Raw genomic sequence first — 23,338 nt, forward strand, 5'->3', positions numbered from 1 at the left:
GCAGTATTAGAAGATAAATTAAAAATTAAAGTGAGTCCTTTAAGAGCACTTATTCAATTGGCTGTAAGAGAATCTACTTAGGAGAGCTTTATTTTAGAAATGAGTTCTGAAAGGTTTTATTTTAATTTTGAAATTACCTTAAAATAAGTTAGCATGAATTTTGGAACATTGGTACTTCTTGATTTTTATGCTAGCATCTATCACCTACATGTTTGGATTCAGCCCACATCTAAGAGTGATTTCAACATGTTACTTAAATTCCATGTAAAATGTATACAGGATAAAATTCATCTGAAAACAGTGCTTTTTTACCTTTTTTTGCAGTGGTACTGAAGGACTTCATCTGGCTGTGTTGCATTGCCGAAAACTCTGTGTATATGCAGTTTCAGGTTAGTTTACAGTGATTTTAAGTGTGTTCTGGATTAATGTTAAACTTGGTATATATAGTGTTTGCTCATTATCCCTGAGGAGCTGCAGTCATATTCTCTCACTCAAACTCATGTATGAAGAGGAAACGTTAGTAATTCTAGATATTTCCCGTGATGTTCTATAGTTGGTAGTGCTTGTGAACAACTAGTTCTCATTACAGTTTTAGGAGTGGTGTTACTGTTCAGCATGCTAATGAACAAATGGTTGTTATATGACAACTTACTTAGCTCTTTACAAATAAAACAATCACAATTATTTCTAAACTGAAACATCCAGAGAATTTCTTAGAAAGCCAGAAAATTGGTAATGTAGCCCAAGAGAACACAGAAGGTTAATACTGTTAAGAAAATGAAACTGTTATGTTTTTTCTTAAATCCTCTTTCCGCTACTGCCTTTATCTGGAAATTCTAAATGCTGTATTCTGTTGGTATGTAAGGAGGAATGTCACAAAATACTTATTCTATACATTGAATTGTCTCTATTATATGCTTAAAGCAAAGCACAGATTTGAGAGACGTGTTGGTTGTATTCCTATTTTCAAAATTCAGGAGGCAACTATACATTGTTTATTTTCTCTGTGCAGAGACAGCTGTAGCTCCTTTCATTATAAGAGCATGATTTTCTTGTAGGAGATGTTTGCTTCCTCTTCACAGCCCTGTAGGCAGATAGGTCACAAACGCGTGCCTCTCTCCAGGTTCTTTTTGCATTCTAGTTATCTTATCTGGGGATACCTGTAAAATTGATCTTTGTTGGTGCGTGATGTACTGCAGTTTTCATACTTCTCATTCTCTCTAACAGTGCTTATGTCTTAGGATTGTAGCCTACTGGTACAATTTTTACTAGAACTATTAGAATTTGAAATTAGAATTTTTTATTATTCAAAATTTGCATTTATGGCATACAACAATAAGTCAATCTAGAATTCTTTTCTAGATTCTTTTTATAATTTGCTGGTTGATCTAAATGGCTTAAACATATAAGTAATAATAAAAGTAAAGTTTTGGAATCTTAGACTTTTCATACTAATTTGTAAGCATTCATTTTGTAATGGTAATTCCTGTTGTCAAATAGGTACTTTGAACAAGCTACTTAGAGAAACAATTATCATTATTTCTTTATGCTTCCATGGCAAATGATACGTTCACGAAGTGAGATGTTTACTTGCTTTGTACATGTTGACGTATCTGGTGTTCATAGTAAAATAACTATTCTGCTTCTCCTTGACAAATGAAAGGCACACTTCAGGGCTGACTGAAGTATGACCTGGGGTGTTGCGTTAAAGTCAGTATACACAGACGGACTACTTTCTAACTTGGTTTTTCCTCTGGTACTGCTACTTAGCTAGTTATTTATCCAGCCAGGGCTTTCCCCCTCGTTTCTGTTCCTATCCTGCTTTAGGGCTAAGCGCTTAAAAGCTATATGGGATTTTAGTTGGAGAAATTGCCTAAAAGGTTAACATAAGCTACAAATCTTTCATAGCATATTGTTTAAGATGTTGTATACTTAAAGCTGCGGTAGGATTTAGCTTGCATATCATTCACTTGAAACACCCTTTCCCCTGCTGATGTGACTGTTCTCATTTTCTTTTCTAGCTTGCTATTATTAGTCTTTAAGTGTTATTCGACGTGATGAAGAACTTTGTTTCTTCATGGGATGCAGGAAAGACTTTTGGTTATCGAAAGGGGAGTTTTAACATCACTTTGTTTCGAGAGACTTTTTGAATTCTTGCTAGTTCCCTGAAGGAGTCAGGAAATTAAAGTTCTTGCAGACCTTTTTGGAGAATGTGATATACATCAAAATTATTTTTATTACCACATGTTTGTCTCTTATCTTTGCATTGTTCATCACTGCATTGAATTTCAGACAGAATAAAGGCAGGTGATAAATTAGCCCTAAAAACGTGCTCAAAGCATAGCTTTGTCAAATTTTAGCTAACGACTAGCTGCATCTTAATTTGCGACAAAGACTTACAGCTGAGGCTGGCTGTTGGATATATAATATTTACTGAATGTCTAGAGAATCATAAGAATTCCCCTTTAAGCAGGCTTTTTCCTGATCTTTGAGTTGTGTCTAACATGAAGAAAAATACATTTAAGTAATAAAATCCCAGCCTTCTGCTAATTCTTTATACCATATTTAGTATATTGAGACCTTATTTCTGGTTCCCACCATCTGGAATTTTGTAGCTTGGTAATTTTTTTGTAAGGAAAGCAGCACTGTGTGCCTTTGTATCTCAAAGTCAGTAGGAGTAAGTTGCAGTTTTTTCAGGTTGTTTAAACTGGTACTTTTTTATTTCTTCCACATTGCATGGATCAAAGATGGAAATATGTATTCATTTTTTGTAGGAACTCTAGGAAATGTGGAACATGGGAATCAGTATCAGATTAAACTGATGTATGAGCACAATCTACAGAGAACTGCTTGTAATATGACTTACGGTCCATTTGGTGGTGTAAAAGGTAAGCTGTGTGTTCCATATACTTTATTATTAGTTGTTTAACTGTGAACAGTTGAGGAGTAACTTAAATTTTGAAATGCAACATAATACTTCTGTCTGGAGGAAGCCATCTTTCTATAAATGACGGTACCTTTTATCGAATGCATATAGAGAAAACCTGAAGTGAAATGAGGCAAAGAATATTAAATGCGGAATAATTGTTTCCTCACCTTTTGAATGGGATATGAATTTACAAGGATAATGTTGGTATTAAAAAAACTTTACAAAACCCTGTTCCTTCCCTTGTAAAATACTTTAACATCTGAAATAATTGTTTTCTTAAATGCTTTAATTCTGTTTTGCTTTTCTGCAGCTTGTTTATCCTGGGCAAAAAAACCCCAAACAATAACATCTTCTTTCCCTGAACCTGAAGTATCAATTGTCTTTAAAGATATGTAGTGCAGACTTTTAAAAAAGAATTTAAACTTTGATTGGAAAAGCATAACAGTGGATTAGTGTCTATTGCTGTGGAAAAAGAATGAACTGAAGTCTTGTTTTGAGGTGCCAAAAATGTTAATAAAAAAGGAAGGCAGAGATTTGTGTTTGTCATAGATAACACATTCATGCCATACGATGAAGAAGCTTTCTGTTTAAGACCTGAATCTAGGAAAATTATAGTGAATTTTCAGGCTGCTAAGGTACATATTGGAGCATCACGGAAATAGGCAAAATGGACACTGGAGAATGTTCTGTTGGGGAAATGAAAGGATGCTCTTTTTTGTAGATTTCCTGGGCTGAATGTCCTTTTTATGTGGCTTTCTTCTCTGTGATTGGATTTCTTGTCACTTTTAATCTTGCCCCTAGCCTTTTACAGTGAATCTATTTCAGGTTTTTCAAGTATCACCTTTAATATCCTGATCTCTTCTTGAAGCTTGTGAATGAAAGTATTGAGATTTTATTTCTGTCTTGCAAGACCAGCCAGAGTGAACCATAAGGGAGGTCTACCAAGCGTTGTAAATTTGAAATGGACGCCTGTCCTGATCTGGCCTACCATACTATCTGTGTGTATCTCTGGCAGATGTTCTGGGCTGCAATTGAAAGCCTGTAAATAAATAAATATTTATTTTTCAATTATCTGGCTTCCACAGGCTTCTCTTGAATTCTTGCCAGTTATCTGCCAACAGTCTCTTTGCCTTTAGCAGTGGTTAATACATGGTGGTGGCAGTACTTTAAGCGTACAGCAGTGCACTTGGATTGCTGACAGCCTGACCTCTACACCACATTCTAGAAGTGAACTAATGCAGGGAGAGTTTTTGTATTTATTGCCTTCTGTTACTGCTGTGATGAATGTGTCTCTTATTCCTGTACTCAAGCATCCTTGAAACAATGTGAAGGTGAAAGAGGTGCTTCAGAGGTAATGTTTACAGAGCTACTGAAGCAGGCACAGGAGAATGGCAATTGAACAGAAGGGGGAAACCATGCATACAGGGAAAGCATGTTGTGGGAGTGTTAGAGAAGAGGGTGAATGTAAGTCCTCCTGGAACATAATCTTTTATCTGAAGAAGCAAAGAAAGCTGCAGGAGTTGACACAGAGCACTTGATTTATGAAGTTGCTCAATCTTGCTCAGATTTCTCTGCTGAAGATTATGCTTTTTTTTTTTTTTTAAGGCGGTTTTAATGCTATGCCTTCAGTAGTAAGGAAGGTTTCTACCCAGCTATACCACGTAACACTGGAAAAAGAAAAATAGGATTGAGTTTGTGTACACTATTTTATACTGATATCCTTTCTTGGGATGAGCGGTCATTTGGATTCTAGTTAATGCTATGCTTCTTTTTTTATTGGTCTTCTTCCACACAACTTCCTTGTCAGTTTAATAGATGGCGCTGAAAATGATCAGTTTGCTACTGCTTGCTCTTATCTCAGATAAAATACTTGCCTGTGGCATTCAGACTTTTTCTGCAATCATTGATAATATGATTTCTACTCATGTGCAGATGCATTCTGTGCTGTCTGGTGGGCCTCTACAGCTGTGGCCTTAACTGAGATGCTAAGTGCTCTTTATGCTGGAAGGTTGCATATTCAGTTTTGAAAATTGGTATGTTAAGTTAGCACAGTCTGTATTTCCCATCCTACACCTGCCTCTGTGGTGGCCTCCGCTTGTTCCTTTGGAAAAAGTTTCAATTTCTTTTGAAAAAGGAAGGCTGAAGAGTGAAGAAGGTATGAGGCTTGCCTCTTCCTGACTGCTGCCACCTGCTTTATAGAGAACTCCGTGGGGAAAGAGCTTGAACGTGTTCTCTTTTCCTGAAGTACCTTCTGTAGTGTGGGATGGGGAAGGTAGGGTTGTGAGAGATGCATAAAACGGGCTAGAACAGAAGTCTAAGGCTGGGTGACTACTGCTAAAATCAGGGAACAGTTACATAAGTAAGCAGCAAGGTGTTCATGAAGGTACAGAAGGGAGCTCTGTTTCAGTCCAGCAGTTCTTTAACTTTGTGAGTTCCAGAAAATCCTGCAGTTCCCTTCAGATCCTTACAGGGCTGCAGAAGTAGAGATTTATTCAGACCAAACTTTCGTTTTTCATAATATTGAAATTTGCTTTAAATTGTATTGGTGTAGAACCTGGTTCTCTTATTTACAAAGGAGCTTAGTCTTTAGAATGCCTCTCTTTAAGAAGAAACTATATGAAATTTTTCTCTTGAACATTGTTTGATGTAGGGTCCTATCAGAGCTTTTCAAAACTTAAGCAGAATAGCTGTTAGAGGCAAATGCTTTACTACTGTTTTATGTTTTGGTTTGGTTATGAAGCTCTACTAAGCTTCCTTCAGCTGTTTGTAGTTAAATGTGTGCTTACATAAAGCACTTCCTGTCCCTGCTCTCTGCAGCTTCATTAGGGAGGATGATTTCTCACAGCATCTATTACTGTGGTAGCTGGGGAAGAATGTCTTTGAAGTTGTTAGAATAATATAGAAAACATATAATAATAATATAGAAAAATATAGAAACAAACAGCACTAGATGTGTATCACATTCTCAGTCAGCTTCCCCGGGTGTATGTTTTTGCTCTCCTGACCCTGCTGGTTTGAAGCAGTCTTAGATCGTTGTTATGGTGTCATCTGGTCTGTTAAACTGTAACCGTTGAGCTGATGTGATGGAGATGTAAAACATGCCAAGTGCAACTGTAATTTCTCAACTGGTGATTTTTCAGTCTTTTGTATTAAGAAAAAAAGGTATTATAGATATCTCTGAGGATAGAACTGTGATGTAAATGAACCTATTTTGTAGCCTAGTTGCTGGTAGATTAATGCTTGCTAGTGTCTGTAGAGTAATGATTTGATGCTATAAGAAAATTCTGCATGTGGAAGAATTGACATAGATGTTCTTGTAACAGAAACAGATGAAGACAATGAACAAACGAATTTATTTAGTCACATCATAGAAGGTAGAAATTTAAAGTAAAGAAATTCTTAAAGCTATGGAATAAAAAACCCCCAAGAACAGTCATCCAGTGGCTTGCACAGATTAACAGTGCTCGTATGTCTTTAAAACAGCAGGGTGTGAGTTACAGTTGTCACCACTAGATGGTCCTCTCATTACAGTTATTGTGTAGTAGGCAGCGCCTCTAAAGCTGCATTTGTACTTCAACTGATTCTACAGGTGTATTTACTGCAAGACTTAATGAAGTATAGAAAACAAAAGCACTTTCTGAAAACTTTTATAGCTTGAAGTGTTTTATTCAATTGAAACAAAGTGTTTTCTGTTGATTGTAGAACTTGGGGAAAAAACTATAAGGGTCCAGGAATGTGAGAAATAACAGGGAAGTCCCTTACATGTTTATGTAGATACCTAAACAAAGCTAATGGAAATGTTTTAAAAAAAGTAAATGGAATAATCCTGCAAAGATGAATATATAAATCAAGCACAATGTAGGGAGAGTTAGTTGTGACTTACTTACAATTTTAAAAATCTGTAGCAAAGGGAAGGATTATAAAACAGAACTCTGCATTCTTTTGCTGCTTTACCTCTATGTTTATTCCTTGCTGTCTCTGAACACTAGTGCTAAAATGAAAACATGAAACTGTTAAGAAGTGACATAGGAAGATCAGCTAATCATTTTATATTGAAAATATTCTGTATTGTTACTACAGACTTTCAAAAATTGAACTTAAATTGGATTCATTGCCTTTGTTATGTAGAATGCATATATCTGCTTTTCGTATTTCTGGACTCTTCCTCACTGTCTTAGAGCTGTAAGTTGAGTTTGTCCTACAGTGCTCTTATTCTAGCATATGGGTCTTTTTAGAAAGGATGATTCATGATAAAACCATGAATTACTAGTGCTGAACACTGTTTTTCAACCAAGTGAACTCCTAACCTAGCCACAAAATGTCACAGCCCTTAAGTAATGAAGAGGCTGTACAGTCATCATGTTTTATTTCAAATGTAAAATTTAAAGAATTTTAGGTGACTCTACTGTAAGCTTTTTTGGTCTATTTTTTCTAAAGAAAATGAAAGTGAAAAAGCATACACTTCTATGGTTTGTGTTGCACCCTTGTCTGTGGTGAGGACTCAAGTCTATAAAATTTTACTTTATGCAACCTATTTAATCATTTAATTTTTATACAGTCAGGTCTCATGCAATTATGCAACCAGAGATTGCTGTATTAACAATTCAGCTTTCATTTTATGAAGTGATGGTTGCTGATAGCTTACAGTATCTTGGAGACTATTTTCTGTTTTCATATCTGTAGTATGTCATTCTGGGTCTTCGTAAGAATATAAGTCAGTCAAGTGTCAAGCTATAGGGTAAGATTATGTTAATGAATCTGATCAGTTTGTAATAGCAGGAGTAGAGTTTGCCAAACTCTGATTTATATTTTTCTTTGGGAGAGAAGTGAGAAAGTCATTGAGCTTCCTAGGCTTGTTTGGAATCTTTGGTTACCTGAAAGCAAAGCTTTCTTCTTATTACCCTGTCTATCAAAGGTGAGTTGAGTGTTTCTTATGTGAGCAAGGATATTCTTACTCTGCTGTGGTTGATGCGTGCTGCAGAGGCAGCTGTGCTGATTTTACAACAGTGTGTGTGCTAGACAGTGTGAGATGTGCTGCTTTGGAATTCTAGTTTGCATACGGTATAGCATCTCTCAAATGTCTTCTGTGAAGGATCAGGATTTTTGAGGACAAGTAAATAATTTAAAATGTTTTACTGGGCTGGTAAACCCTAAATAATGGAATATTTGTCTGATTCAAAGTCACTGCTGAAAGAAAGTTGCTGGTGAGTTGCATATTTTGAGATTGTTAAAAAAATGGAATGGACTGAAGCAACTGACTTGAATATAGTGCCTAACATAAGAATTAATTTTCTTTCTTACTCTTCTTTATGCGGCAGTGTACCTCCAGTTCAGTTTTTAAGGCATAAACATGCTATTAATCTAGAAATAGTTGTCTTAAGCAATATTCTGCATATTGTTTAATCTTAATAAAGTTAGAACAATGTATCATGAAACAGTGAGAACTTCTTTTTCCATGCTAAGTATGTAGAGAGTAGATCTTGAGCCATTATTAAATCAAGTGATTGGCATAATTTGATTATAGTTTGGTTTCATTCTTAACTTTTTGTTTACATTTCCACCCAAATCATGTAGTTTGTATTCTTGTTGGTAGACTTTGTATCTCTTGGGTCTAGTTCTTTTAATTATGATAAAAAAATGCTGAATTGGATCTGTTCTAGCTGTGAAGAAATGTTGGTTAGTTTACCAGTGTTCACTTCAGTTATCTGAAACAACAGGAGTAAACCATCCTCAAGTGGTTATATTAAAACTCCTTATAGATGGATGATCACTCGGAGATAGTTGAGATTCGATGATCAACTTCTTACTTAGGAATCATGAGTTTGCATATTGGCACAATAGAAGATTTGCAGGCAATTGGCATTAGGCAAAACTAGTTTTTAACTTGGGGTAAATAAATTCATGTTAGTTCATAGTTAAGTTTTTTTAACGTGATGTTTAGCTAATCAGTGCTGCATTATCTTAATTTTGTACCTGCAACATCTAGAACTGAACTCTGTCCTGTGCCTTGACTTTGTCGTATTCACATTGAGAGTATTTAGATATGGTGTATTGTCTTGCCCTTGGAGAAATCTGAGAAAGAGACAGTAAATTGGAAAATCACTCTTATTCCTACATTAGCGGTTTCTGTTGAATGGATTACAACTCAGCTGGCTTGTAGCCGTCAGGCTAAGTCCTTCTACGTCTTGAGAAAGAGTCAATACACTACTTGTGCCTGACTGCTCTTATAATAAAGAGAGAGATTTACTGATTTGGATGGAGCCAGCTTATGAGAAATGATGGTATTTGGCTCTCGTGTACTAAAAGAAAAGTACCCTTACTACTGCTGTGTAAAACCATGCGGATCAGGCCACAATTTCATTCTTTGCCTTGTTTGCCTTGGGTCAGATGTGACTTACATTTGAGGAAAGTGTATGCAATAAATTTCTGCTGAAATGATACAAAGAATGCAGAAGAGCTTTAAAGTAAAAACAAAACCACTGTTACTTGAAGCTTATGTAGCTTTACAGATTGTGACATAAATTTCCCGTGGTCAGTTGTGCATTAGACTAAGTGGTGGGCAGGATAGCAGCTCATGTATGAACAAACAACAGTGTATAAGGAGTGAATACTGAAATTCTACGCTTGAGGACTGTATATAAAGAGGAGGATGAGTTTTTCCAGGTGCCGGTTGAGTTCTGTGATTGTTCTCCAGAGTGTAAATGGTATGTTAATGCATGAATATTCTCAACACTTCCATTTTTCTTTTTCAATTTATGTGTTATTAATATTTTGCCTTCTGCTTAAAAACTAAAGAAGCAACATATTGGTAGTTTACCAGTGGGACAGACAAACTCTTGGGTTACTCTTGAATAGAATACTTATTTTAGTTAGTGACAAAGGGAAAGCATAGTTTAGTAACTTTGCTTTCTTAGTTGCAGAGATATGTTTGAGTGAAGTTGACTTATAGATAATAGCTTTTTATTTTCACTGCAAAAACAATGTTACTGTTTTATGTGGTTCCACAGAATACGTCGGCATTGTCTAATAGTTCAATAATCAGTGAATTAATCCTGTTTTTACATAACCTCTTCAAATGAGTTGATAAATGATTTAGAATTGGATCCTCCTAATAATGCACAGGTTTAGGAATTTACTTTTTTAATCTGAAACCTTAAAGCCTCAAGTTGGCTTCCAGAATAGTTAAGATTTATTTGAAGTTGTTCAATGGATACCGGACCAATAAAAGGAAATAATAAAACAATAGCAAAGGGAAGGAAAAAAAGAAAATACAGCTTTGACGTGAAAAAGTTACAAGCAAGAAGTGTGAAAATACCTTGAACCTATCTTTTTCTTAGCAAATGGCTGCGAATTCATTTTACATTTATTATAGCACTGGCCTAGAGGCAAATCGTGTTTGAGTGTTACAACAAAGAGGGTGCTATACGGAGGAATTGTTTTAATAATGAGATACAACATATGTGTAAACCATGCAACCTTGTAACAGGAAACTTTATAATAAGGGTAGACTGTGCTTAACTTTTCCACAATTCTGCAAGAATGAATTTTATTAGGTGTTAGTCAGAAAAAAATTATCAGCTGAGTTTTATGCCGTAAGGTTAAATGATTCTTATGACTATGTTTAAATACAGCAGCAGTATAAATTTGGACTTTGATTTATTGGATAGTTCTATTAGGCAGCAGAATGTTTAACAGCTACCTTCCTGTTAAATTGCTTCTGGATCACGGCAGATTGTTTGAAAGGCTTGGTCTTCCTCAGTTTTTTCATGGAATAGACCTGCTGATGACTACTCCTGAGTAGTTTCTCATGTAACTTTGGAAACTCTCCATTGCTTTTTAAAAATAATGGAGTTAGAACTTCTTCTCTAGATTAAACATCTGAATGGAAAAAAAATCAAGGAAAATGATCTCTGAATCTCTTACCATCCCTTTCTTTTCCTCTTCCTCAACTTAACTTAACAGTAATGACTAAGATCATAGCCTAACTGAAGTAAAAACACCCATTGCCTTCAGTATGTGAGAACTTGAGTTATAAATTGTCAGATATATCTTTTAATCTGCATTTATTTAAACAAAGCACTAATTAAAATGAAGTAAACCAGTTGTAGAAATATGTAACTTTGGGAGCAGTTTGTATGAAAGTGAAAGACTTGTTTTGCAAAACTTTGATAGATTTTTATGCGATGCTTTTTCTAATTTCTTTTGTTGAAGTATGTTACTCAAATATGTGCAGTCATTGTGTGCTGGTAATATAAAATATTTTGTATTTTGCGTGTGGGGTTATGGCTTCTGCAGTACTCTTGCCAAGAATCAGCGAGTGCCAAGCAGAACAATAATTACCTCATATGTTTTTAATAGTGCACGTATATTAATAATGACCCAGTCTTGCATTTGTCTTTTTGGTGACTTATTGTTGACTCGTATTTAGTTCATCATCCTGCTCTAATCCCTAGATTCTTCTTCTTCTTAGTGCTATTGCCTGCCATTCTCTGGTTTCCTGTGAGACAATTGTCTGAGATCATATCAGATGTTTCACTGAAGTTTAGAGAAGCTGTCTCTAAAGTTTGGAAATGCATTATATATTATTACCCTGTTTAATAAATAGCTTAGCATGATGAATTTTCTGTTACTTCAAACCTATGTACAGCTTTATTATTTACATATGCATTTTCTTATTAGATTTTCTGGCATTTCATGTGGATGTATTTGTCTATCAGATTTGTTTGTTGCTCCATACTTTTTTCATCCAAAAGAAGGCAGTTTTAGTTTCCATTTAGTCTCTTTCATCTTCTAAGAGGATTTTTCAGAAATTTGTGTATAGAGCTTTTGTTTATTTTTCTAGCATTCATCTGTGACTATTCCATTACAAAAAAGTCTCTAACTTATAGAAATTTATTTGGAAGGTCGCCAAACCCTTGACAGTTGCTTTTCCTAGAGGGCTGAAATGTATCTTCAAGGCCAAGTTGGATGGGGCTTTGAGCAACCTGATCTAGGAGAAGGTACCCCTGCCTGTGGCAGGGGCTTGGGAACTAGGTGGTTGAGTTTCTATGATTCTATGATAAGATATGATGCTTTCTATTAATTGTACTTTCAGTTATTCGGTTTGGTGCAAATCATTCCTGTTAGAAATCACTTTACTATGTAATTCAAGAGAGATTTTCTTGGAGAAATAAGTTCTAATAAGTACCTAATAAGGTAGTGGTGAGCAGGTTTGACTGTATACTCCAAACACAGAAAAGAATGCAAAGCAAAGGCAATAGTTTGCCTGTACAGGAGTGTAAGGGAAGACTAGCAACAGGAGATAAAGATCAGTAAAAACGTGACAAGGTAATTTTACCTCAGATTCATGAGGAGAATTACAGTTTTGTGGTACCCAGTTGGTGTTGATCATGGTCACAACTTGTTCTAGTCCTTATTAATAGGTTTATCGTTTGGAAACTTGGACAGCTGTGCATATGCAGATGAATAAGTCTTAAAGTGTAAGATGAATAAGAGTTAAAGTGTCACCAGATAACTAGAAGTTCAAGAATCTGGAAAAAAAAAAAAACCTTTTGCTAGACTTAATTTTATATACTTGTGTTGTGTAGTGCTGCCGTATTTTCCCCTGGGTGGCAATTCAAGCTTTGGTCAGTGGGACTTGAGCTTAGATTAACCGTAATTCTTACTAAGTAGCAGAGCCTCTCCCAACTGGAAGTTTAAGGACTGGTGCTGTACAATGCTGTCATTTCAAGTGGTGAAGTTTTAAAGTTTTAGGGGAACAGGAGAGTTCCAAGGAGTTTAAAAAAAGCAATCTGGCACAAAGGAAGTTTAACAGAGCAAAAAGAAAATTTTGAGTAATTGGATTAGAACTTAATTTTTTAAACAAAATTAATCTGTAACTTCACCATGCATTGCTGTGATTGCCTGCTCTGTTGCCCCTTGTATAAGGTGTTCATAACTTAAAGAAATAATGCTGCAGCCTTGCTAAACTTTTCAATTTATATAACATGACTAAGTCTTGATTATAAGCGTGGTTTTTAATAAAGATAAATATGAATACTTCCCCCTCCCCAAAATGTATTTGGCGACTATAATGGATAAAAAAGACGTGGAAGGATTACAGCAGAAATAAAATGTATGCAACTGCTCTTTAGTGTGATGATTGATTGGAATGAAAACGTGTCAACTTGCTTTCCTGCAAGAGTAGAAAATAATATTTTGCAAGGTTAGTGGCATAGTAATAAGATCATTTGAGTATTTGCAGTGTGCTTCCAACAGTCTTAAAATACAAGATAAAAAATTATTCCTGCTTGTTAAATCTATGCTGTTTTTCCTGAGATTGCCAACAAGGAAATTAATAGGGATGGTGAGTTTTGGGTTGGTTTTTTTTTTTGATAGAGACATAATTCACTGACTTATTTGACCACAAAGTAAGAGTTAGTCCTTTCTGTATGATGGTTACTAGCCTAGGATATATGTAGACAAATGAGTTTAGATTTTATTAACAACTATTTTTAAGGAGTTCTGTGGATGTGAATTCAGTTATTTCAGAAAGCGTTCTTTGGCAAATATTTTCAACAGTTCTCTATCAAAAATTATTAAAGAGTCAAAGTGCTTTGGGAAATGCTTAGAAATCATGAAGTTTCTTACTCTAAAGAGACTAGAAAAGGAGAAGTTTGAGAAAAAGAGGGGTTTCACTGGGTTTTAACAGAGGGATTTTGTTGTTCTGTTTGGTTTTATGTTTGCTGGTCTGTCTTAAATGGAATTTAAAAGACGGTAGATTTAGTGCATGATGGTGACTTAAGATGTTGCTGATAACTTTTGAAAGTACCTAAAATATTGCAAAATAGGGCCTATATTCAACTTCAATTGAGCTCAGTGAAAGATCTGCTGTTGATTTTTGATTCTTTAAAAACATCCATGTGCCTTAAATAACTCCTCAGTCAAAAGCTATTGATTTGGATGGCCAGCTGCTGACAGTACTTGTCTTTATTTCACTTTTATTTGTGGGAGATTAGCTAGTTCAGTAAGAAGTTCTATAATATTTTTATAATGTATCATATGTGTATAGCTTCAGAAGAGGGCCCGTTGTCACTGGAAAGGCTCTCAGAGTAGAGAGCCTTTCTCCTACCTTCTGCAGAAAAAGTATACATCAGTATTGTAAGACCTCTATGAATGCAGGGGCTTCAAAGAAAGTACCTGCAGTATCCAGGGCTTAAAAAGAAGTTACTGACCAAGTTAGGGCAAGAAACAATTTAAGGAAAAAGAATTCTACCATTTCTTTAAGAATCATTATTTAGGCTAATCTATGCATACAGCCATTGTACCATGCACATATTAATTTTTCAATGGTCATTTTTCAAGACCCATTCGATTTATACTCTCTGTAATTAATCTGCTGTATTGTAAAAAGAACAACTATGTGAAGCTGCTGCTTCACAGCTGCCTGAATATTTTTTCCGAGACTACCTCTTGCACTGTAATTTTGAATGTGGGAAAAATTCTTTGCTTAATACGAAGGTTGTAATAAACACATTTTATAATTTTTTTGGGGAGACTTTACCTCCCATGTCTACACAGTGCCAAATACCAGGTTTCTTTCGGTAGGAACTTCTGTGTGCTGGATGTTGCAGCTGTGATACATTTTGAACCTGTGTATTGGATGTCAGTGTTTTGTGCTCCTTTGAGCCATACTAGTGTTTTTCCTAAGGGTTCTTCCACCACCTCAAGTCAATGTAAGGTTTAATGGAATCATTTCCAAGTTGCGTCATTTTAACTATGTCATCTTCTGTAGTAACAGTCGGATCAAGAATAAAGGAGTATATCACAGATCTCTAAAGGACTGATTGTGCGAGTGAGGGCTGATTGGCCTTTGGAGATACTTAACAGTTCAGTATTCCCATTCTGTCTAAAATCTTTATGCTTTATGGTGGCAGAAATCTTAAAAGGTTAGCTAGAGACAAAACAGAATGTTGGCTGAAAAAAAAAAAAAAGCTTCTTTTTCTCATGGCAGCTTTGACTGCATTTACCTCCCTGGTGTCTTGACCAGGGAGGCTTCTTACAGAGTGGGCTGTTGCAGAAAGAGCATCTCTTGTTCTGGGACTTATGAACGTGTTTTACCGCAGTACTTTAATATCTGGAAGGGATTAGAAAATAATTAAAGCTACCATCAGTAGAATAAGGGTTTAGTGCTTTCCTTAAACACTTTCCTTAGTTTCTTTTGAACTCCTATCCACTTCTCTATTTTTATTTCCTTCCTGTTGGAGTGATTTTTCAATTCCAGCAGAAAAGCACTTAGTAAATCTCAGGTGGAGCATATGCACACTTTGTGTATTGTTTGGGAAGGGTACATGCATTAACATTGAGCGATGCAGGGTGTTTTTCCTTCTCTTTATGTGTGTTCAGGGTATTGCACTGCCTTGGCAGTGCTGTCAGGTCCTTTACAGCTGAAGTCCTGAACTTTGATCCCTTCTGTAGTAAATACAATGAGCAGCCACCAGATCATCACGCTAGTCAATTCGGAGTTCTTTCTCAATGTACATTGACATACGCTTCCTGCTGTGGGTTAGGGAAGTAGCTGAAGACTTGCTTGCTCGTAGGCATACATTGTTTTAAGAACTGCCCAATGTATTTTCAAATGGTTTTTCCGTTAGTCAGAAACAGTTCCTGAAGTGCTTGAAGTTGACCCAGATCTGTTTTGCTATAGGAGCTTCACTCAGCAGCAAGTTGAATTCTCCAAAATGGTTTGAACTAGAGGAGGCTTTGTCTTCTGTGCTGGGAGAAAATTTGGACATCAGATTTCAACAATGAAGGAAAACCATATTTCCAGTCAGGACACTAATTTCTGTCCCATTGTGTTGGACTACAGTTTGTGTACATTGCTTCACTGGCCAGTGCACCATGGATTTAACTTTTCTGTTGTTAAATTAGGAAAACATTTCCCATGTATTGTTAAAGAGCTTTTAGATTCCTGGGTATCTTATAAATGCCAACTTATCTTTTAATTTTATTTCATTGACACTTCCTTCCATACCAGACTTTTGACTGAAGCTTTTGATTGCCAGTGAAGGCAGTAAAGTTACCTCTGCTGACGTCTCACTGAAATCTGTAACTTTATGAAGCTTTTTCTAATTTCTAATTTATCCCATTTGATACTGTAGTTTTCATTGCATGATTTCACATGGTGCTCAGGCCTTGTGATTACATAATGCAATTTTTATGAAAATGATTTTATGCCAGAGGGGAGGCTCAGAGTAGAGGAAATCATCAACATGCAAAAAAATTGAGCTCCAAAATAGCTTTAATTAGAAGCTTATTTCGAAGAGCTACCACCTGCCTCTCATTTTGGCTTTGCATTAGCTCTAAAAATATGTTGTGGTTTAAAACTGTGACGTAAATATATTTATATCGTGCTAGAATAACAGAACTGCAAAACAACAGTAGCTGGACTTGTGCTTAAAAGTAACGCTTTCTGGCTGAGAGACATTCCTCTTGAGGCACAAGCTGTTGAAACTGTGTAGAGTACACTAAGTGATTCCACCTGATCTGCAGAAAACACTGTGGGTTATATTTTCACTTTATAAATATGTCACTGGCAAAGCCAACTGGCAGCAGTAAGCTTTTTTGAAATGGACATTTCTGGCTGAGCTTTCGGAAGACTGAATTTCTTAAAGTGAAACATAAAAACTTCATTTGCAAGCTACACATTAAAAACAAATGGCCAGAGGAAATAAGATGACCTATAAAAAGCTGGGAAATAAGAGATCATACACAATTTAATTTTCTTTAATTATACTTTACATGTAATGGTTTAGATAACTGGAGTTTGATCCACTAGTACAAGCTAGTTAAAATCCAAATTTGAAAATTACTGAGTAAGAAACAACACAAATATGATGAATGAAGTGGTAGGTGTATTAAGAAGTGATGCTGTGCTCTCAAAGGCAAAAGAATGATTACTTATTCATTCTTAGGTGCCTGAAGTATATTTCTTTCTTCAGACAGTACGGTTTAGTACTGCAGTATGCTTGGAGATAATTGGAGTCCTCTAAATAACTTGTCATATTATGTCATGTCATATTCAATCATATCACAGCTCTTAAAACAGGAGATATTTTATCAATAATATTTGTGTATGATTAGTGATTATGAATGTTAAAGGTGAATGCTTCCATGTCTGAAATGAAATGTAGCTTCATATATATTGCAGAATGTGCTATAGTTCTTCTATTCATCATTTTCACGAGGTAATGAAATTGGTAAGAACAAGATTGATATTTGTAATCTACATGACAGCAGGAGCTATTGCTACTTGTTACTTAAGCAGTAACGCCTCAACACCTCTACTGACCTTTACTTTCTTTTGCTATTTGAATTGTAATATATCTACTAGATTACCACTGCATATGAATTATAGCCAAAGACTAGAGATTAATAACTAAATTTTATATTTTAGACAAGCTTAAATCCTGAAGGTCATTTTTATAAGCTATCCACAAGCACGAGTATGAACAGAAGTACCTGAATTTTAATTCTATTACAAAATATATAAGAATTCTGTGTTAGTAAGGGCATTCACTTTACAGTTCATGTCTTTTACTTTAAATTGTATGATATATCAAACAATATAAACTTTTTTTAGAACTTCTAAAAACAGTAGAATAGCAGCATGGCAAAAAGGTAAACATAATTACTGTTATAATATTTTTGTGAATTATTTTATGCACAATTTTATTCTTTTCCCCTGGTTCTATCTATAACTTTCTCAGGAAGCAAAGATGAAAAATAAGCAGCCTTAAACAAAATATTAATGTGTTCTACTACCATGCCCTTAAGAAAAGTTTTTCAAGCTGATAGCTGTAATATTTTTGTCTTCAGGTTTTATGTAGCAGGGAGTTCCACTGAAGCTAGTCATTGAAAGTTAAGTTTCTGGAAATGGGGCAGTCAAATGCAGATTTATTCTGTAGCACACTTCTGATGGTAGAGAAATTCATAGGAAACTATAGAAGGGGAGTTGAAGACTCTCTATACCTAGACTTACAGGGCTGTATTCTTGAGAAAGATGTAAAATAGAAGTGGAACTGTGATGGACTGGTTCTGAACTTGAAAGTGAATACTTCAGTATTCAACTAGCTTTCTTGGACCTCTTTTTTCTCCAGGGCCATATCCCATTAGATACTCAGGCAGATCATGGAGAGGCTAATGTTTGCTCTCTTTAAGTCTAGGGCTGTGGTCCTGTTTTATGCCCTGCTCATGCCTCTTATGCACCTGAACTTAGGCTGATCATCCTCCTAACCATCTCATAGTCACTGTAGCCAAGGCTCTGCTCCAGCCTTCACATCCTTCTCTGCCTGTAAGTATCAGGTCCAGCAGAGCACCTCTCCTGGTTGGCTCATCAGTCACCTGAGTTGGAAAATTTTCGTAAACGTGTTACAGAAACCTCCTAGATTTCTTGTGCCAGGGTGGCTCAAGTCCCCCATGAGCCACCCAGTATGAAGCTTCTACCAGTTGTCTGAAAGTTGGCTAATCTACGTTTTCCTGATTAGGTGGCCTATGGCAGACCCTGCATATTGGTCTGCTCAATAATCCTGACTGTTAAGCTCCTGACTGGCTCATCATTGGTCCCCAGGCAGAACTCTATGCATTTGGGGTGGTCTTTTGCTAAAAGGACAACTCCTCATCACCATCCTGGCCTGCCCTTCCTATATGTCTAAAAGCATCCATTGTAGCACTCCACTCATGTGAGCTATTCCCGTGTGTCTGTGTGATCCTAGTGAGATCAGAGCCCTATAACTTCCAGTTCCTTCAGTTTTTTCCCCATACTGTGTGTGCAGTAGAAACATTTCAGAGGCACTCAGAAAGGCTATGAGAGCTTTCTCCATAAGATTACTGTTCCATGGGTACTTCCTTACTTAGATTCCTGTTCCTGAAGTTCCATTTCAGCCCTGTGTTGTTGATTGCTATGTGCCTTTTGCTCACGTCTTCTCAGGGCATGTCGCTGCCGCCTATCTACTGCTCTTTCACTTGATTGTCTCAAAGTCTCTCCCTTCCTTGTCATTCCTAATGTAAATTGCTCTTACTGAGTTTTGCAAGCCTGTTGGCAAAGATACTTCTGCTGGATTTAATCAGGGGATCCTATCTCTTCCAAGCAGCTGTCAATCCTCAAGGAGGGCCATATGACCATAAAATGAAACTCTGCTGCAGATACCTGCAGTTGGCCAACAGGGTATATCCTGTCTTCCTCGTGCCCTTCTCCTTCCTCAGCAGGATCCAAGAGGAAAACCAGTGAGGAAAAACTCATGCCCTTAAACATCACCCCTGGAGCCATGTCATGCTTCATCCTTTCCAGGTCACCCCTGGGAGTTGCTGTGCTTGTATGGAATAATTTATGTAAGGCTGTGATTCCTTCATATGAAACTTTTTAAAAAGATTACAAATTCAGGATGGTGTCCTACTTTCAGCTTAATGGCTGTCAGGTAAGTAGCAAATCTGGCTTGGCAGTGGGGAGGAACTGTGTGACTAGAGCAAGGGAAGCTGGAGCCCTAAAAGGAAGGAGGTGAGCAGGACTGCTGCTGCCACGAGTAGCAAAGCATTAGATTGGTTTTGCTCATTTGTCTCATCATAGCTTTAGTGTGTAAGAGTATCAAGTGATACTCTTTGAACTTGTATAATTGCTACAGTTCTTTTATGAATATATTACTTTTTTTTTAATTTACGCTAATAGTAGTTGATTGTGTCAGCTGTAGTGAGGAAAAGCAGGATTGTGGGAACCTTAATGCTAAATAACTTCCAATTTCACATATGCATCTTGCTCTATTTTTTAACTGAAGTGTGTAAGGTACTTATTTAGAGATCACTCTCATTAATTTCTGAATCATAGGTGTATAAAGTCATAGCAGTGTTCTTGGCTAGTGTTTCAGAGAGTCAGTATAAGCAGCAAACCAAATGTTCATTCAGAATACGATCAGTAGCTGCTGTACCCTCTTGAATACCATGTATTTCAGGTGCAGAACGTCAGCTACAAGTTACGAATAAACCAGACAATTCTGTAATCTGTCCTATGAAGAATATTTAAGAGGGTAAATGATAAAGGCTTAATCAAGCTGCTTCGTACAAGTAATTTCAGAGGAGATGTACTAGTTGGGCACATTTGAAAGGTGTGTGTATATATGCATATCTAATGTGCTTGTATACTGTAGAATATGTTTCTGATTTTATAAGCAATAAATTCTAAGGTTGAACAGAAGCCCTAGACCCTGCCTTATAATTTAAAAAGTCTGTTTAGAAAATCCTAGGAAAATTATAGCTCTAAAACAATTGGTCTTGCTTTAGAAAATGCTTTTGGAGATCTGCTTCTAACCCATAATTCTCAGAAAAATGATTGCATTTAGTCAATTTCATTTGCTGTTAACAGAAGTAGAGAGTTTACATTTCCCAGAAGGCTGTATGAGTTTAATCTACACATAGAAAAGGAAACACTTAAAATGTTTCAAGTTTCTAGTGTAGTGCTACAAACTTCAGAGTGTTATAAACTTTTGAAACTTAAATCATCAAATTGGAGTTGCTAATGAAAGGTGGTCACAGGTTTAATAAGCTACTATAAAGACTATATATTTAGTTTTTCTCACTTGCAGTAGTAGAAAAAACACAAAAGATATATTAGTTTGACTTCAGTAACAGTTAAAATCTGTCTGACTACTTTTGAACAGTACTTTAATGAATTCCACATTGAATTGCTTTTGTATAACATTTTAGTTTATTAGTATAGATTCTGACACTTTGCAGCTTTAAAAGATGAGTTTCATTGTTTCTCAGCTATGTTTCTTTTCAAAGCCGCCAAGGATTCTTGATCAATGGAGTACTCCTCTCGTGTTTAATAAGGGCTAAGAGATTTTTCTAATATCGAATAAAATTGTTTTCTATATTTTAATTTATGAATTTGTCAATTGGAAATGCTATTACTACCTTGCTAATGCAAAATTTAAGTATTTGTTATTGTCAGTTAATGTTATCCCTCAAAATGGATGTACTTTATGAGTTCTTAAACAGACAAACCCAACAAGACTCCATTAATTAAGAATGACCTTAAGTTTTTCAGAAAAGGTTTCCGTAGAGCATATGGGAAGAAAGATGTGTTGTGATTAAGTGTTTGAAATGCCACCGGTGTTCCTGAAATTATGCTGTTGAAATTATTTTACTGTATAATCATTGATGTGAAGGATTGAAGTATGTCAGCTTTTTCACTAGTGACTGAGAGATTCAGCTTTGCCTCTACTAAATGAATGACAGGAGTTAAATTTTCATATGTCTTTCCTATCAAATGGTTGATATTTGCAACAGGGTTTATAAAACACGTGTGGAATCTGGAAGGAAGGAGGGGAGAACATGATTTTTAGAATAGGAAAATCTGTAAAAGGGATGAGGGAAGGCAAGTGGAAAGGACCCAGCTTGCTTTATTTTGCTTCGTTTTGTTTTGCTTCTTACCCTAAGCTGTATTTTTATTGCATGTTTTGATCACAAGGACAGTAACATGATGTTCTGCTGGTCTATTGCACTACTATTTATTTTTAAGAGTTAAAGATTCTATGAAGAATCATAGTGAAGATGAACAATGTTTTGCACTGTGCTTTACATTTGTTGCTTTTTTTCCCAGATACTGAATATCTCTTTGACCTGTTACCCTTAAGTGTAAGAATGATTTAGTCTATTTTTGTTTTGCATCACCTTCATATATTAGAAAACAGTTCTTAAAGGATTGAGGATAGAGCTTAGCGAACAAACAATGTGTTTGGGTCCTCCATGCGTAAAGAATCATTCCTGAGACAAAATGGAGTATTTTAATGGAGGTGAATAGACATTCTGAATTACAAGTATTTCATGTTGTGTTTGGCTTATCTCTGAATTCAGAAGAAATACATCAACTTCAGAAGGTGCAGGTCTTACTGGTATAGCTTTCATTTTGAATGCATGCAAAATATTGTTTGAATTGTTACCCTTGCATATGAAATGCTAACTAGATAACAACCTTCTGATCTCAAAATCTTTAAAATGAGACTTAGAATTTAGATTGCTGTACTTGAGGCATGACAAGTCATGTTTTCAGTCATGTCTTGAGACTGCTGAATCATGGACAAGGCTTGAAGTAATTTACTCCCAGTTGTTGTTTTTAATTTGTTTTTTTTCGTCTTACTGGTAACTCTGAGTGGGCCTGTTTTGTTTTTTCTTTCCTTGAAGAGAGAAAACGTGAATGGAAAGTGTGGAAAACATTACCAGTGTATTATTTGCACAACAATACATCCTTATGGGAATTCCTGTTATGTTGCTCAAGTAGACTTGAAAGAGTGGAATACATTATGTTTAAACCACAGTTGTTATGACTGCTTGTAAGACATTTAAGACTTGTATAGACATTTAAGAACCAGAATAATTTGGGGTTTTGGGAGTATTGAAACTTATTTTGAAATTTATTTTTTTCCCTCTCAGTCTTACTCATCTTTAATTTTATCCAATATTGCTTAATTCACAGTAAACTATTCATTGTTTATTTTACACTGACACTGTAAAGCCCACTTACTTTTTTTACCTTTCAGTGTTTATTTTACATAACAACAATCTGACAGCTTGTTCTATTTTTTTTTTGAAGTGAGCATTTATGTATGTAGGACGCCATTTAAATTAAAAGAAATTATAATTAAATTTCTTGAAACTGAAATGGTAATAGTTATATCTTCAAGAATTTTGTATTGAAATACAATATCTAACTCTTTATTTGCTCTTAATATATTTTGAATGTTATTTCCCCCTCCAAAATCTAGTTTATTTATTTTAGTAAATAAGCTTTTATTGAGGTTGGAATATTTAGTGGACTTCCTCATAGTAAACACTTCTGTAAATTAAAATGAATTTAATTTTGCTAGGATTACTTATGAGTACAAATTTAATTTACTAGCAATTTTAGGATTGAAACTATTTAAATAACATTGATTTGTTTCCTTTGTTTCTTTTTTTTTTCTTTCTTTAGGTCGAGATTTGATATGCATACAGTCCATGGATGGGATGCTAATGTTGTTTGAACAGGAAAGCTATGCTTTTGGCCGTTTTTTACCTGGTTTTCTTCTGCCTGGTCCCTTGACGTACAGCTCTCGGACAGATTCTTTCATTACAGTCTCTTCTTGTCGACAAGTTGAGTGCTACAAGTATGTGTTAATGTTCAGTAATTATAGCATATTTTGGTACTGTTATTTAGTATGTAAGCAAATTAAAAGTAGTCATGTCTGAGTTTTGTTGCCTTTTCTAATATTGTATCCCAAAGCAGGTGGTAGGTAGTTGCGGGAAAGAAGAAAAATAAAATGTATATATTCAGTTTTGGGCCTTTTACTACCTGAAAGACATTGACAAGGAGACATGAACAATAAGGGCAATGAAGCTAGT

At 35.6% G+C, this 23,338-nt stretch overlaps 1 protein-coding gene across 3 annotated transcripts in view; it reads left to right on the forward strand.

Moving 5' to 3' along the window:
• Positions 1–23,338, forward strand: part of BBS9 (Bardet-Biedl syndrome 9) — a 303,616-nt gene that overhangs the window by 6,501 nt on the left and 273,777 nt on the right. For all 3 annotated transcript variants that reach the window (XM_054059480.1, XM_054059482.1, XM_054059481.1), the window contains exons 4-6: positions 325–389; positions 2,775–2,888; positions 22,929–23,103. In XM_054059480.1, coding sequence (XP_053915455.1) covers positions 325–389; positions 2,775–2,888; positions 22,929–23,103 — 354 coding nt within the window. The remainder of the gene's footprint in view (positions 1–324; positions 390–2,774; positions 2,889–22,928; positions 23,104–23,338) is intronic.

The sequence above is a fragment of the Cuculus canorus genome, chromosome 2 (assembly GCF_017976375.1).
Source record: "Cuculus canorus isolate bCucCan1 chromosome 2, bCucCan1.pri, whole genome shotgun sequence".
Lineage (NCBI taxonomy): Eukaryota > Metazoa > Chordata > Aves > Cuculiformes > Cuculidae > Cuculus > Cuculus canorus.